The sequence below is a fragment of the Pithys albifrons genome, chromosome 9 (assembly GCF_047495875.1).
Source record: "Pithys albifrons albifrons isolate INPA30051 chromosome 9, PitAlb_v1, whole genome shotgun sequence".
NCBI classification, from domain to species: Eukaryota; Metazoa; Chordata; class Aves; order Passeriformes; family Thamnophilidae; genus Pithys; species Pithys albifrons.
In genome coordinates, this window is record NC_092466.1 from 672,953 (window position 1) to 689,282 (window position 16,330).

Consider the following 16,330-nt stretch of genomic DNA (forward strand, 5'->3'; position numbering starts at 1 on the left):
TCCTCTTTATGTCCCAATCTTTTTCCTACATTACATCTTGAAAATCTGTTGGAAAAAACCTCTGATTCTGTGCTCTGGGTTTGATTGTCCAAATATCAGCAGAGAATGAGAGAGAAATGACAACCGACTGTGGATGTTTCATGGAATCTTTCATACTTTTCCTACAGATTGTAAAGGCAGGAGAATGGAGGGAGGGAAGCTGATAGCTCAGAGATTCACAGTGTATTTAAACACAAACCTAAACCTAAACAAAGCCAAAATTACTGCCTTGTATAAAAGTGTTCTATCTTTTTATGTGAGAGCAAATTCTATCTGATTTCTCAAATAAGTATTCTTTGAGAACTATTCTTTGCCTTTGGAAAACTGTTCTTAAATGACACCTTTCCATTGTACTCCTTTTACAACTTCCAGGCTCTTTGGAATAATGATTGCCTCCTCCTGGGAGGAGCACAGTAACTGATGTATCCGTTTCAAAACGTGCTGTGAAAGAAAACAGCGTCAGTTTTAAATGAAAACTTGGGAAACAGCCTCTCAGGAACCATGAAGGTACTGCTGGAGTAAGAGCTGTGACCTGCTGGCTCAAGGGCTGCCCCCCACCCTGACATTTCTGACATGTCACACAAGTTATTTCTGAGAGACACATTTCATCAGCCACTCCACAAGACATGTCAGTTCATCAAGACATGAAACCCAGTGTCACAAGCAGGTTCCAGCCCAGCATTCTCGTGAGGTTTAACAAGACCAGGTTCTGGTGCTGTACCTGGGTTGGGACAACCCCCAGGTTTGGTCCAGGCTGGGGATGAACAGATGAAGCAGCTCTGGGAGAAGGACTTGAGAGTGCTGGTGGGTGAGAGGCTGGACATGCCCCAGCCCAAAACACCCCCGTGCTCAGGACTGATCCCCCTGAGTGGGCAGCAGGGCAGGGGGAATTCAGGTGAGCCCCACCTGCAGAGCTGCCCCAGCCCTGGGGCCAGCACAGCAAGGACAGGGAGGTGCTGGAGAGCCCAGAGGAGGCCACGCAGATGTTTAAAGGGCTGGAGCAGCTCTGCTGTGAGGAGAGGCTGGGAGAGCTGGGATTGTTCAGCCTGAAGCACAGAAGGCTTTGCACCGACACAACTGCAGCCTTCCAGTGCCTGAAAGAGCCGACAAGAAGAACGGAGAGAGACTATTTACAAGGTCCCGGAGTGTCAGGAGAAGGGGGAATGGCTTCTAGTGGCTATCGGTATCGCAGTGAGCACTAGTGACCGGTGCAAGGTGTGCGATGTGCGCGGCCACAGCCAGCGCCGAGCGCCGGGGACAGGCTGGGCTGCTCCGCCGGGGACAGGGTGGGTGGCACCGCCGGGGACAGGCTGGGCTGCTCCGCCGGGGACAGGGTGGGTGGCACCGCCGGGGACAGGCTGGGCTGCTCCGCCGGGGACAGGGTGGGTGGCACCGCCGGGGTCAGGGTGGGTGGCACCGCCGGGGACAGGCTGGGCTGCTCCGCCGGGGACAGGGTGGGTGGCACCGCCGGGGTCAGGGTGGGTGGCACCGCCGGGGACAGGGTGGGTGGCACCGCCGGGGACAGGCTGGGCTGCTCCGCCGGGGACAGGGTGGGTGGCACCGCCGGGGTCAGGGTGGGTGGCACCGCCGGGGACAGGCTGGGCTGCTCCGCCGGGGACAGGCTGGGGGGCTCCGCCGCCGGGTGAGCGTCCGATCGGGGCGATCTTCACGTACGCGGTGACAAACAGCGGGGCTGGTGCGGCAGATGCTGCGCTGAGAGGATCCGCAGGGAGAGATGCGGCGGGGCCGGGGGTACCGCCCGGGCGGGGCTCGGCGTGCCGGGACCGCCCCTCGGCACAGCCCCGCGCCCGGCGGGATGCGGGCGGAGCCCCCCAGGTCCCGCCCCCGGCCCGGCCCGGCTCCACCCACCGCCCCCATCCCTCCGGCCCCGCTCCCGCCCCCGGGGCCCGCCCTGCCCCGCCCGCATCACCCGGGCCCGCCCCGCTCCGGCTTCCCGCGCCCAACCCCGTCCGCATCCCCCTGGGCCGCTCCGCCCGGCCCGCATCCCTCGGTCCCTCCGCGCTCCCGGCTCCTCTCGCCGCTCCGCCCGCATCCCCTCGGACCCGCTCCACTCTGCCCGCATCCCCCGGGCCCGCTCCGCTCCTGGCTCTCCCCGCCGCTCCGCCCGCATCCCCCGGGGCCGCTTCGCTCCACCCGCATCCCTTCGGTCCCGCTCCGCCCCGCCCGCATCCCCTCGGACCCGCCCCGCTCCCGGCTCCCCCCTCCGCGCCGCCCGCATCCACTCGGTCCCGCTTCGCTCTGCCCGCACCCCTCCGGCGGCACCGCTCCGCACCCTCCGGTCCGACCCCTCCGCACCCTCCGGTCCACCCCCTTCCGCACTCTCCGGTTCCCCCCCCCTCCCGCATCCCTCCGGTCCCCCCCCCCTCCCGCATCCCTCCGGTCCCCCTCCCCTCCCGCATCCCTCCGGTCCCTCCCCATCCCGCACTCTCCTGTCCCCCCCTCCCGCACTCTCCCGTCCCCCCCTCCCGCACCCTCCCGTCCCCCTCCCGCAGCCATGCGGGCGGGCGGTGCCGGGGCGCGGGGCGGCTGAGGCAGCGGCGGGGCCGCCCGCGGGAGCCGCCGGGCCGGCGCCGAGCGGCCGCAGGGCATGCCAGCCGCCTGCCCCGATGTTTCCCTGGAGCAAGTGGAAGAAGAGGATGGGAGCGAGCGCCTCCTCCTCCAAGAGACCCGTCTTCGACGAGCGGGAGGACGGTGAGTGCGGACCGGGCTGCTCTACCCTGTGCGGGATGCTCTGACCGGTGCAGGATGCCCTGCCCGGTGCGGGGTGCTCTGGCCCGTTCAGGCTGTTCTACCCGGTGCGGGATGCTCTGCCATGCCCGGGATGCCCTGCCCTGCCCTGCCCAGCCCCCGGTGCCCTGCCCCGGAGTGCCGAGCCCCTCCCGCCCGGCACGGGGGTCCCGCAGCACCGCCGCCAGCGCGGGTGTCGGGCGGGCTTTACCTCCCCATAGGGCACCAGGACTCTCCCACGGGCACCCCACGGGCACAGGGCAATTGGTGAAACCCGGAGGGACTGAGAAGAGCGCGGCGAGGGGACAGTTCAGCGGGGAAGTTTCAGTCTGTGCTGGGACAGCTCCGATTTTAAGGAGGAAGGACCAAGTGCCCCGGCCATCAATGCCCAAACGCTGCTGTCGGGGCAGAGCGGCCGCTTCGGGGTTTTCCCAACATACAAGTTGTGGGGTTTTTTTGTAGAAATACACCACGGAATGCCACCATTGCATTAGACTTTTTGAGTGCAGGGGGAGATTGCAGAGGAGCAAAGGAAGGAAACTTTGATTGCAGGTGGAGGAAGAGTTTGGAGAGCTGGAGGGCCAGCAGATGGGTACTGGATGCCCAGGGCAGCTCAACGCTGTGCTGGCCCTGGGGCACCAAGGGAACATGGGCAAGAATCCCTGGGTGCACAGGGTGCTGGAATTATGCACTGGGTAAACCCAGAGTCAGATGTGTTCTCTCGAGTCTGTGAGCCCAGTGGTGTGAGGGTCAGGGTCTGCTGGCATCCCCTTGAGAGGGACCAGACCGGGCTGTGCTGCTCTGGCAGCCGGTGGGGGTTAAACCAGGCAGACTTTGCCAGGCACAGGAGCTGGTTCATTTCCCCAAGATGTTTTTATGAGCCTTTCACAGTGAGTGAGCACAGTGAGAGTGCTCACATTGGAGGTTTCACTGCAGTTTTGTTCTGAAACGTTTCATTGTGCCCGGAGCCCGTGTGCAGCCAACCAGGGGACCTGAGCTCTGCAGGTGAATGGCCACTGGCAGGAGCCTGGGAACTCCTCATCAGGTACTTTCAGGCAGTGCTTTGTAATATGCCCCAGTTATTGAGACATTACTTTCTTGATAGCTCCTGCTTTGCCATCATTCCTTGTTGGTGTGTGCTTGGAGCAATTACAGTGTTGTTCTGGTGAACTCATATTTACTGGCACGGCACAGTTGCTATGGTGATCTCTTAAGACATCCCAATAACTTCCACAGATAAAGAAGACAGTTAATACTTAGGGTTTGTGTGTGGCATAATGTGAAAGACTTACTAGGGATGACAATTTAATGTGAAATCCATTAAAAAATAGAAAGAAAAAAGACAGGTTGGTGTGTGAAATTCTGCCCATATGTGGTTCCTGGTGTTGATCTCTGCACAAGGATGAGCCCAGTTGCTGAAATCCAGTGGATGATCCCTGGGAATTGGGCAGGGTGTATGTAAATTGGTTAACATTTGTTCTAGTGAGCAGTAGCACAAGGCCCAGTTTTTTCCCTGAGATAAATCCAACTTCAAACCTTTACAGTCTTCTTTCCTGACTTCCTGGGCTCCGACTTTTGGACTTTTCTGCCTCTCTGCCTCCTGTCCCACTGGTGTGGCTGAGCCAGCACACAGGGGGTTTCCTGGGGCTGGGCAGTAATGTGTTTGCTCTCTCTGTGTGTAAAACACCCAGTCCTGGAGAGTTACCTGCCGTCAGCCTCACTGTTAGCAATCACCCTTCTTCCCCAGCCTGCATCTCTCCAACCCCAGCTGCCTGCTGCTGGATCCCACCTGGACCAGCAGAGGAGCTCCTGTGTCACACCCTGTCCTTGCTCTCAGGGCTGTGGCTGCCTGATGTCCTCACTGCTGGGACATGAGATGAGCTCTCCGAGTCTGTGACTCCAAGGATAAACTTCATATTCCAGAGTCTGTCCTGTGGCTCTTCCCTGACTCTCTCCATTTCATCAGCATCTCTTTTGTTAGTGCTGGGCCTGGGCTGGTTTTCAGCAGGGCTGAGGCCGGGCTGGCGGGTGCTGGTGCAGGGCTGGCTCTGTGTCCAGCCATGACCAGGTCCCTGTGGAGCTGTGCCTGAGGAACAGCTGTGCTGCTCCCTGCTTGTGACCCTTCCTGTGAGTTGTGGTGTCTCCAGCCCTGCAGGTCTCCCCCAGTTCAGGTGAATTCCCTGGGCTGTGGAGCTGGTCCTGGCCAGGAGTGCCTGGTCCTGTGTGTTGTGGTGTCCCCAGCCCTGCAGGTCTCCCCCAGCTGAGGTGAATTCCCTGGGCTGTGGAGCTGGTGCTGGCCAGGAGTGCCTGGTCCTGTGTGTTGTGGTGTCCCCAGCCCTGCAGGTCTCCCCCAGTTGAGGTGAATTCCCTGGGCTGTGGAGCTGGTGCTGGCCAGGAGTGCCTGGTCCTGTGTGTTGTGGTGTCCCCAGCCCTGCAGGTCTCCCCCAGTTGAGGTGAATTCCCTGGGCTGTGGAGCTGGTGCTGGCCAGGAGTGCCCAGTCCTGTGTGCTGAGCACACTCATGTGTCTGACCCCCCTTGGGTGCCCTGCCTGGTACACTGTGCACACCGTGCACACTCTGCTGCTCCAGGTTTGCACATACAGCCTTGGAAATATTTTTGGGCATTTCAGGTTGGGATTTGACTACTAGAAACCTGACTGTGGAAGGACAGTGCATGTTTATGATTGTTTCCAGGGAATGCTGGTATGAGGGAGATGGGCTTCCCTGACTGTGGGAGCCGGGGCTCCAGCTGGTTTCAGTCCCACAGAAAACCTGGCAGGCTGCACGTGCATCAGCTGGGCTTGAACTCCAGCCTGGCCAGCTGGAGATGCTGCCTAGTGAGGCCTTTCTGCCAGCTCAGTTTTAGGGAATTGTGTTGAATCCTATTCCTGAACAGAGAAAGTTAATGAATGGGGAGGGGCAAGGAGGAAAAACAAAGTAAGGGAAAATGCAGGAAGAAGACAAGGCAAAAGAACAAAGGGCTGCAGGATTGAGCACTTGGAGTTACAGTGGGCTCAGTAAGCTCAGGGGAGTTGTAGTGGGCTTGTGGGCCCAGCATTGTCACTGTGTGCTGTTTTCCATTGGGAAAAACTGGCCTTTGTCTGTAGGGGCTGTTCAGACTTTGTTTTTATACCTGTAAGAATCTTTAAAAACTCCTCCCCCTGTGAGTGGGTTTATTCTCCAGCCCCACAGAAAGCCCAGGCTGGGTGGTCACTGTCTGTCTGCCAGGTGTGAGGTGTTGTGTCTCTGAACAGGGCACAGGGCACGGGGGTGTCTCATAGACATGTCATGTGGGCAGGAATTATTTTCTGTTTTCATTCTGGGAAACAGCCAAGCAAGTTTTATTGACACCCCACTCCTTTTTTAAATTTTTTTAAATGATGTTTTATACTAAGTGAAGAAAACATGTCATTATGCAGCCAATGGGAGTGTTTCAAGCCAGATATTTTAAAAGTGTTTAGCAGAGTTGCTGGACTTGGGCAGCTGTGCTGAGCAGGAGGAAACAGGGCACACTTTGTGCTATTAGCATTGCCCACAGTTGTGTTGTGAGACAGAGGGGAAAACCACAGCATGATGTATCTCTCTGTGCAATTATGTCTGAAGAGGAATTTCAATAGTGCATTTTGGGTTTGGTTTCTCCTGAATCAAAGTGGCCTACTAAAAAACCTGTGTGTAAATATACATGAGAATCTGTGAAGCATCTGCTGCTCCCTGCTGGGCTGTGCCTCCCTTCACTGACAGAGGCCAGTGGGCTGAGGGCTCCTGCTCATGTCCTGGGGCTGAATTCGTTTTCCAGCTGATGTACAAGGTTTTCAGGCTGCAGCCCAGTGACTTTCATTGTGATTAATGTTTGTCTCGGCCACTTTTTCCCCATCCCTTGTTTGACTCTCACTGTCAGAGTGCAGATGGTTTTTCCTAAGGGGGTCAGGTGCAGGCTTCTGGGTTTATCCTTCTTGAATCAAAATAATCTTCTGAACACAAACTGCCAGTTTGGCAGCCCCTGTGTGCAGCTCTCCCAGTAGAACAGCCTGACTGTGAGAAGTGTGTGCTCGGGCTGAGTCTGGGTCAGGTGCAGCGTCCGAGGTGTTTCCCTTTCAGGGAACAAGCTCAGGTGATACCAAGGGGGAGGCACCAGGCTGGGATTTGGGGCTGAAACTCCACCTGCAGGGGCAGCTGGCAGCGTTTGGGGTGTGCAGGGTGGGGGTGCCGTGGTCAGTCTGCCCGTGGCTCTAAAAGGTTTGCAGGAGTCTCTCTGTGCATGCCCACTGGAGCTTCCGAGCAGAGAAAATGGTCTGTGGAAGAGCAGGGAACTCTTACACAGCCCGGTGCTGCTTCTCTGGCTGTGCTGTTTGCTGAAGGGTCCAGCACAGGGACGTGCTGGGTCTGGGGGGCTCTGAAGGCTCCTCCTGGCGGGGCCGGCGCGGGAGAGCCAGCGCCTGGCAGCCATGGCACCGTCCCCATGGCAACGGGCGAGAAGCTGCACAACCTGGGGGAACGTGCTGAAAATAATCCCCATTCTCATTTCAGGCTGTGTGTTGGTGGGTCACACACCCAGGAGCAGGGTGGGCATCCCTCCTGGAGCAGGAGTGGGAGTGGGAGCACTGTGTCTGTGGGGCTGTTGGTGTACAGAGAGTGAACTGCAGGTGTGGGGCCCACCTGCCTCTGGCACCTGCAGCCACCTCCTCAGCCTGCTGGCCCAGAGCTGCTGGGTGTGGGTGCCTCCAGCTGCAGCTTTGGGCAGGTTCTTGGATCACCTGTCCTTGTCATCCACATCCCTTGGAATTCAGGCATTCAGTTGTCACAGCTTGGCAAGCTCTTTGCATTCCTCCTTTTCCTTCCTCTGTCCCTCTGATGGGAGCAACGTGTCCAGCTTTCTCCACAGACCTTGGGGTTAATTTTTTAGAGTGGGATTCTTCCCTATAACTGTTTGTTCCAGGGGTTGGAATCTTCAGGGAAACAAGATCATGCTGCTGGACAGTCGGAGGTGTCAGAGCAGCAGAGACATGAAAGGATAGGGAGTGAAGCCTGACCTGCTTGGTCCTGTGTCCCTTTACCTTTGCAGTGACACAAACTCTTCTAGCCAAGTTTGCCCCAGATCTGAGGGCATCCTGCTGTGCTGGGAGAGGGACCTGGGAGATGGACCCAGGGTCCAGGAGAAGTTTCTCTGCCTCTCCTGAGGAGATCAGTGGCCATAAACCACATGCTGCTCTTTCTCAGGGCAGCAGCATTGCCTGGCCAGGTCCTCTGGTCCCTGGGGGCCAGGGCTGCCCCTCAGCATCATCCCTGCTCCCACTGCTTGTGGCTGTGCTCCTCCTGCCTTGGCTGTTCCTCAGGGCACCTGTCTCCACTGCCTCAGCTTGGCAGGGATTTCAAGCCCTGGGCAGGAAATATTGCTCTTTTGGTTTGATACCTACAGACAAATGCCCTGTAAGGCAGTTATAAAATCCCAAATATGACTTATATAGGGTCTGATAGAGGTGTGTTAAGCTTCCATGCCCTGCAAACCACTGACTAAAGTAGTCCCTGCTCAGATTGCAAGGGGAACTTTTTCCATAGCCTGACTCTTGCCTGGCTGTGGGTTGGGAGCACAGATGCCTTTCCCTGTTATTTAAAAACAAGAGAAAAAAGCCTTTCTGTATTATCAGAGTGGTAGCTAAGTAAGTAAGTGGGGGGAGGAGAGAGTGGGAATTGCAAGGAGGTGTCAGCAAAGCTGTGTTTAGCATTGTCAGCAGGGCTTTGTTTCTGCTGTGCCTGGATCTGTAGGGTGGTGCCTGGGCTGTGCTCCCTCCGTGGGATCACTGCCCCTCCTGCCAGAGCCAGTGCCCCTTGTTCTGGCTAAGGGTGGAAAACTTTTCCACGTGTGAAGCTTTGCAGTGTGTTGTGTAGTGCAGAAATAGGTAAAACCCTGGGCATTCAGCAATCCAGGCCATGGAGGTGTGTGGTACCATGTGCAGTGTTGGGAGCCCTGGCTCTTTCTGCTGCAGTGGTGATACCTGTGCTGTCCCTCTGTCCACTGGTGGCCGTGGGCCCTTTGCAGCAGAGCTGACAGAGATCTATGAAAAGCTGTTCTCAGGGGGGCTCATATGGCTGTGGGAGGTCTGAGGAGAGGAGATCAGGGTACAGTGAGCCCTGAGGGCTGCTGGGGCTGTTCTCATGGAGCTGGAGTAAGAAAAAACTTAAACACAGCAGCAATTTGAGGGACATTTGATAGATAGGGAGGAACAAAGGCAATCAAGGATAAGTTATTGGAAGAACTGTTCAAGTGAAATGTTAGACCAAATTAATCTCTCTGTATTCTATGGAGGTCACAGTCCTTACAACCAGCTTGGAATGGGCTCTATGTGGTTTGGGGCCAAGGATCTACATGCCGTTCTTCCCATGTCCCAGGTGCTGGTGTGGTCCTTTCCTGGCACGGTTGGCATTTCCCCCCTGCCTGCAGCTGTGCCTCCTGGGGCACAGGGCCCAGGATGTGGGGCTGATGGTGCCAGGGCTCCGGCAGAGCCCAGCGCCGGCTGCCGGGAACGCTGTGCCGGCGGTGCCGCTGTGGAGGCAGCGCAAGGTCACCTCGTGCTGTGCCTGGTGGAAGGTCAGCCAGAGACACTTGACAAGGAAAACCTTCCCAGAAATGGAGAAAGCTGTTCTTTTGGCAGCTTGGTACACCCTGTGAGACTGGGGTGCTGAGGTGGTTAAACAGCTGTGTGGGTTCTCCATGCAGTGCACTGGTGGGAGGAGCGTGGTGTGTGCCTGTGGCCATGCAGGGAAGGGGACAGCCCGTGTTTCCTTTTAAATATTGCCTTATTTCTTGTGGGAATGCCTGGAGTTGAGGGTTGCCCACCTGCAGTGGTGTTCTGCTTCTGGGTCAGGACTTGGCTTTCCACTCACCGTGGCCACAGGTGGGTCTCATGAGCGTGGCCTGGCTGGACATACTCAGGCAAGGGACGTTGCTGAGCCCATTGTTCGTGGGCAGCCTGGGGGGTGAAAACAGGTTCAACTTTTCCCACTCTTTTCCATGGAGCTACTCTCCAGTTCCAAACACTTTGTTCCTCAGAAGGCTGTGGAGCCTCTCGTGGCTGTGGTGGTTGTTAATGGGCAGTTTCTACCACCTCACCCTGACATCCTGGAGTGAGCCACCCATTTAATCAGCACTAACCACTTCTGTGGCCTCAAGTCATAGAGAAGTGCCACAGGGAGCAGTGGCAGTGCCTGAGGGAGGGGTGGTGGATGGAATGTGCCCCCGAGACGTGATGTGTGCCAGCACCTCATAGGTGTGCCCCAGGGAGAGGATCTGTGGTGGCTGTGCCCTGCTTTGGTGTCTATGTCCCAAAGTACAGAGTGCTGGGGCAGCCTGGGAGCAGCTCAGCTTCTGCACATATGAGACAGTAAGTGTCCGTATCCTTTTTCCCTCTCCCAGTTCTTCAGGAATTAAATTGCTTTAGGTGACAGTTACGGAAAATTAAAAGTGCTTCGAATGTGTGGGAACAGCTGGCTCTGAGCACTGCCAGGCAAGGAGATGTGACAGTGTGTGAATGTTGATGTGCTCATTTACATCTCAGGTGGTGTTCAGGGGCTCTCCCAGTACCTGGGGCTGCTGAGGAGATGCAGGCACTGAATGGTGTTTGAATGGTCACCTGAAGAATTCCCATGTGTTTTCACTTCTGGTCCCTGACAAAGGTCAGAAGGAAGGGCTGGGAAGGGCTTGGGCTGAAGCTCAGGCTCCTCCTCTGAGCAGGCAGCTCTTGTTGAGGATTAGGAGAAACACTTTGGGTGAATCTCCTCTTGCCCCTGGTGTTGGCTGGATACTTTCCCTCATGGCTCAGGGCATTTCACTGTCAGAAGGATATAGATCATCTCCTGTGGAAGGGATGCAGAATGTCAGACTGCCTTGTGAAACAAATGTCACGGAGTCCACGGGAAAGCTGCACACTGCACATTTGCTTGGGGTGTTACTGGTTCCCAGCCTTAATGGGAACTGGCAGGCAAGACCAGCAAGCAGGGAACACAGCAAATGATACACATTAAGCCTGGATTGTTTGCACTGTTGGAAAACGTGCTTTATGCTCACAGAAAATAGGGCTAAAGCTTGGTCCCAAATAATTTGCACTTTAAAGGCTCTATGCTGCATGTGGTAAGCACATGAATAATTCATACACATGCAAACAGGCCCCATGATTTCATACTCCAGCGTGATTCTGGATTTGCTCAGAACTTTGAACTGGCACTGATGAGAGGCTCCTCCAGCACAGAAGCAGCTGGGCAGGACCTTCAGTGCAGGGATGAAACGATGCCCTCTCCCAGCAGTGCCAGTTGTGTGTCCCTGTAAGGGCTGGGAGCTTCCCCCTCATCCCCTCTCCATGGACTGGCCCATGGCTCTGACAGTGTCCAGAGCGTCACACTTGGAGTGCCTCCTTGGCCTGACCTTGACCTGTTGGGTTTACTTTCATTGGTCTTGTAAGGGGTACCAAACACTGCTGGGAGAGCTGGCCTGGTCTGAGCTGCTGCTGTGAGCTCAGCACAGAGCTCCCTGTTCCCCCAAGGGCAGACAGTGCCTGTTCAGGGAGTGAAGCTGGGCTGTGGATGCAGCAGCAGTGGTGGGCAATCACAGGGAGCTGGGGGCAGGCATTGACTTGGGGTCTCTGCTCTGGTGTGTGAGTGTGTCTGACTCACCCCTCCAACAGGTACCTCCCATCGGCTTCATCCCAGGAGTTTTGGAGTAACTGGGGAGTGCCGAGTGTGTACAGGCAAGACAGGCAGGAGCTGTGGGTGCAGCTGAAGGGCAAAGAGGTGCTCATGTCAGGGTGGTGATGGCAGCACTGTACTGTGGTGCTTGGGCATCCTGGCTGGGCACAGATCCCCGTCCTCCGCCTGTGGCCCTTTGGTAGCCAGACTCACAGGCAGTGTGACAGCTGCCTGGGGATGCCAGTTCCTGCTTGGCTGCTGGGGCTTTGCAATGACCCTTGGTAACACCTTTAAAGGCAGTGGCAGCCCAGCATCTCTGTGGCTGCCCTGTTGCAGTGTGTGCCATGAGCAGGGCCGGGGGCACTGTCACTCACTGCTCCTCTGCTCCATCGGGTTCTACTCCATGTTAAATGCCACAGCAGGAGCATCACAAGCAGGTGTCACAACAAGCACAGCTGCAGCGGGGCGAACTCAGGGATTGATTAATGAATAGTTTCAGCCTGTTGTGTGTTTCCCTACATGGCTTTCTGATGCAAAGATCAATGTGTGAATTTATTTAAAAAATAGCAGGTTTCTTTTCACCAGAACAAATTGCTTCTGTTTATCAAAATGCTGAGTAACATCAACAAACAATTCAGTCATTGGTTGCCCCTCAGCACTACTTAAGAAATCATTTTGGTTAGTGTTTCCTCTGGCCTTGGTTTGGATTTTTCCATGCTCTTAGTTTGGCATCTCCAGAGGCACTCCTGCTTCCCACCCTGCTCTCCCCAGAGGCCACTGTCCTCCTCCTCCTCCTACTCCACTCTGTGCTGAAGTGAGGGATTTCCATCGCTGGCCTTCCTCTTGCTCTCTCACCGAGGCTGCACAGGGGTTATCCCGTGGGGTTTGCTCCCCAGGGTATCCCAGTGTAGCTGGCAGTGGGCAGGTGGGTGGCTGTGGTGCCTCTGGAGGGTGGTGGGTGCTGGTGGTGCATCCCCAGGGATGTGCTGAGGCCCCACAAGCCACCCACACTTGGACACCAGTGCCCCGAGGTGCTGTGCAGTGTGGGGGGTGCTGTCCCCAGGGTCTCCTCAGCCCCTGCAGCCCATGGTGGTACCAGCTGCAGGGGAGAGCGATGCCCTCTGTGCTGGGTCACTGCAGACCTGGCCTCCCTCCTCCCTGTGGCTGGAGTCTGTCAGGAGCTGTCTTTCCAGTGAGAGTTGGTACATGACTGTGCTCCAGAGAGTTTCTTATCACAGAAGTAGGATGCCTGCTTTCCCCAGAGGATTTGAACTTGGTGAATAATTCTGTTTGACATCCTGTTGTGAATTTGGGTCTGCTCTCTTCTTACGGAGCTGAAATCAATCCCGAGTGGTTGTGGCCATCTCTTCCATGCTCATGCAGGTACTGGGTGGGCCATCTGGCAATGCTCAGGTGCTTGGATCCATCACTGTGGTCTGTCCTGACACCTCCAAAAGAAAGAACAGACTTCTTGACTTCAGAGAGCACTGAAGGGAGTCAAGCAAAAGTATCTTCAGGTATTCATCACTCTCTTGTGGCTCTTTTTTTCCTTCCCAGATTAACTGACATCACCAGCACGTGTGCCACTCGTTTATACTGTGTTGCTCCTTCTGTGTGAGGAAGAGCTCCTTCCCTTGCCAGGCCTGTGGGAAATGCCTGCCCAGCTCAGTGTGTGGCAGAACACAGACCCCTGTGCAGGAACACTGGCAGTTGCAGAGGGACCAAAGCCCTTCTTGGTGTTGGTGTTCACCAGCCTTGGAGGTGCTGGTGCGAGCGGTGCCACTGCTGGCCCTGGTGCCGGTGCCGGTGCCCAGCCTGCCGGGGCAGGTGCCTTCCCTCCTGCACCCTGTGTGAGCCAACAGTGCTGCTGGGCCGTGTGTCCCCTCTTCAGCCGAGTGTGCCAGAGGTGAGGGGCAGTGCAGAGGCAGCGTTGCCACAGGCGTGGGGAAGCTGCGGCCGCAGTTGTGCCGAGCAGCACATCCACCCATCCCAGCCAAGGGTATTTTGGGAGCGTCTCTGCTGCTCACGAGCCTCTGGGACAAAGATAGGACCACGCACCCAAAATAGCGCCCTGGAGCCTGCACACCCCACCAGTGGCTGCTCTTGGGAGGGAAATCCAGAGTTTGTTTTCAAGTCATCATTGCTGTGTTGACAAGGCTGTCGTTGGGAAAACGCTCTCGACTGGAATGTCTGAATTAACTCCAAGAGCAGTGTATGCACATGCAGACAGCACTCCCTGCTCACCACCCAGCCTGAGCGAGGAAAGGACTTGCTGGATTTTTAAATAGATGTATCACACAGAATCAGTGAGTGGAAAAGACCTCCCAGCCCATCCAGTCCAACCTGTGGCTGATCCCCCACTTGTCACCCAGCCCAGAGCACCGAGTGCCACGTCCAGTCATTCCTTGGACACCTCCAGGGATGGAGACTCCACCACCTCCCTGGGCAGCCCCTTCCAATGCCTGACAACCTTTTATGTGAAGAAATTCTTCCTGATGTCCAACCGTAACCTCCTCAGGTGAAGCCTGTTGAGGGAGAAAAGCTGCCGAGCTGCCTCAACTATCTGTTGTGGGGGTCAAGGTTTTTCTGTTGTGGTTCAGTGCCAACCCCCTTTTAGAGCTGTTGGCTGAGGGGGCTCCTTTGGCCCCCTGTGTGTGAGGGCACCAATCATGGCTGTGGGCACTGTGGTGGTGGTGGATGTGCTCGGGGCAGCCGTGGTGAGGAGACCTTCCCTGGGAGCAGAGCCCCACTGCTCTGCCCCTGAGCCAGGGAGGGGTTCATGCTGGGTGCCTGTGTGTTCATTAATATGAAACCCCCAACCCCAAACCAGACATCACTGTATTTCTATGGTCCTGATCCATCCAGTTGCCAAGAAATGAGCACAGCTGCCAGTCCTGCCCTTTTTCAGGAGATTTTTTTTCTATTCTTCTCGATTTTCTTTGTGGTGCTCCAGTGGGGTGAAATGCTGCAGCAGGGACCACCTTCCCTGCTGTAACTGTGGTGTGTGCAGCAGTGCTGGAGTGTTGGAAGGCAAATAAAGGTCATTCCATTTTGGAATATCTGCTCTGTTGCATCTCTTGCAGCTGAGGTGCTGCTCAGACACCCACAGATGAGAAGCAGGGACAGAAGTGTCTCTGCTGAGCTACTGCTGAGTTAGTGTTGGTTTCCCTTTGTGTAGAATTCAAATGGTTTGTGCTCACAGAATCCCAAACTGGTTTGAGTTGGAAGGGGCCTTGAGGATTATCTTGTTCCAGCCCCACTGCCATGGTCTGATCCCCATGGACTCAGTGCTGCAGTAGAACAGTTGACAGACTGATCTGGCTGGTGCACAACTGACTTTTTTTGGTGTATTTTCCCAGCGTTCTGAGAGTTGTCACCAGCCCCAGTGCCACAGCAGGAGGAACAAGAGTGTCTTTCATGCCCCACAATGGATTTGCTGGTGTGGCAAGTAGTAAAAGCCCCTTTTGATTGAAAACCAGAAGCAGCTGATTGTAAAAAATATTCTTGGGGCCTTGATGTTACAAAGAGTTCTTGTCCCAGGACTGTTACACACTGAGCCTGCAGGAAGCTCCAGTGCATCTGGATAGATTTGGGAAAAGCAGGGATAATCAGGAGATGTGCAATAAATGGCAGAATGTGTGACTGAATAGAATGAGGAAGGTTGTTCCACAAAAGACCAGTTTTTCAGGCTCAGACCTCTTAAACACTGTCATTTAATAAAACAGAAAAAAAAAAGGCAGTTCTGAATTCTGTCTTGTTCTCAGCTCTTTTTAGATTCTCACTTCACAATGCTCCTGTGTGATCCTCACACACCAGTTTCCACTGTGAGCCCAGCAATTTTGTCACGATGCTTCCCTGTTTGTTGGTGCAGAGAACATGAAGTTGAACAAGAAGTGGGCAACTCCTTCTCCTCTCTGCCCTGAGCAGCCTTTGTGGCTCTCTTTAGGTGCACAGAAAAAATACACCAGGTCTGAGGATTTCAATTACCTGCAGTGATTGGATTTCATGTCGCTCTTTCTTGGAAAACCACTGGTAATTATCAATATTGCTAACTTTCCTATTAATTAACATTTAAAATCATCCAAATACTGTGTCAGGGCCTTCCCAAGTGATGTGGTACTGGGCTTAGGCATGGTCTGTTTGCTTTGGATCTCCTTGTAAGCCATTTCCCTGATCTTTTAATACAAAACCTGGTTGTTTTTCCTTCTCCCGAGCGGCTCCATCTCCCCAGGACTCGGTTGTGGGTAGCAGGAGGGTGGGATACTGTTACAGTGTGATAAAGTGCATTGGATTCCACGTTAGCAACTGGTCCATCCCTACAGTGGCTCTTGCTGCTGGTTATTATCTGTGTTTCCATGGCAACGGGAAGGTCTGGCCCTGGATCCAGGGCTGCTGCATGTGTTGCTGGCATGGGAGCCAGGGCAGGGTGCCCTCTGCCACCAGAGCCCCGGGGCCAGGGCTGCTTCAAATGGGGAGCAGGGCTGGTCTCTGCCTTAGCAGAAGCTGTGCCCATCTTGTGAAAAGCTACTGACTTGTTTTGTTCTCATATTCTCTCATCAGCACTCCTTAACTTTCTGTACTGCATCTCCTCCAGAGGAGATCCCCGAGCCATACCAGCCCCGTGTGGTCACACCAGCAGGCACTGCCAGAGCCAGGGAGCCCAGTGCAGCTGGGCAGGAGCGTGTCCTGCCCTTCCCTGCACACCTTGACAAAGTGTGAGTGTCCCTATTGCTCCCCGAGCTCGTCAGCCTGTGAGTGGTAACACAACCTGACAACCCTTAAAAACCCCACTGGAGAATCTGTTCTCCTGCAGGCTCGGGGCACTGCTTTCCACAGGTTGCCTGTTGCTATATAAAGAGATAGTCTG

The 16,330-nt window shown here is 55.6% G+C and overlaps 1 protein-coding gene across 2 annotated transcripts in view; it reads left to right on the plus strand.

Annotated features, from left to right (window-relative positions):
• The first annotated feature begins 2,485 nt into the window (after positions 1-2,485).
• The window catches only part of STK32C (serine/threonine kinase 32C), a 66,893-nt gene continuing 53,048 nt past the window's right edge, over positions 2,486-16,330 (plus strand). The window contains exon 1 of one of the 2 annotated variants that reach the window (XM_071564156.1): positions 2,486-2,751. In XM_071564156.1, coding sequence (XP_071420257.1) covers positions 2,667-2,751 — 85 coding nt within the window. In that variant the 5' untranslated portion in view covers positions 2,486-2,666. Of the gene's footprint in view, positions 2,752-15,476; positions 15,496-16,330 lie in introns of those variants that run through there. The other variant, XM_071564157.1, reaches the window with a different exon arrangement.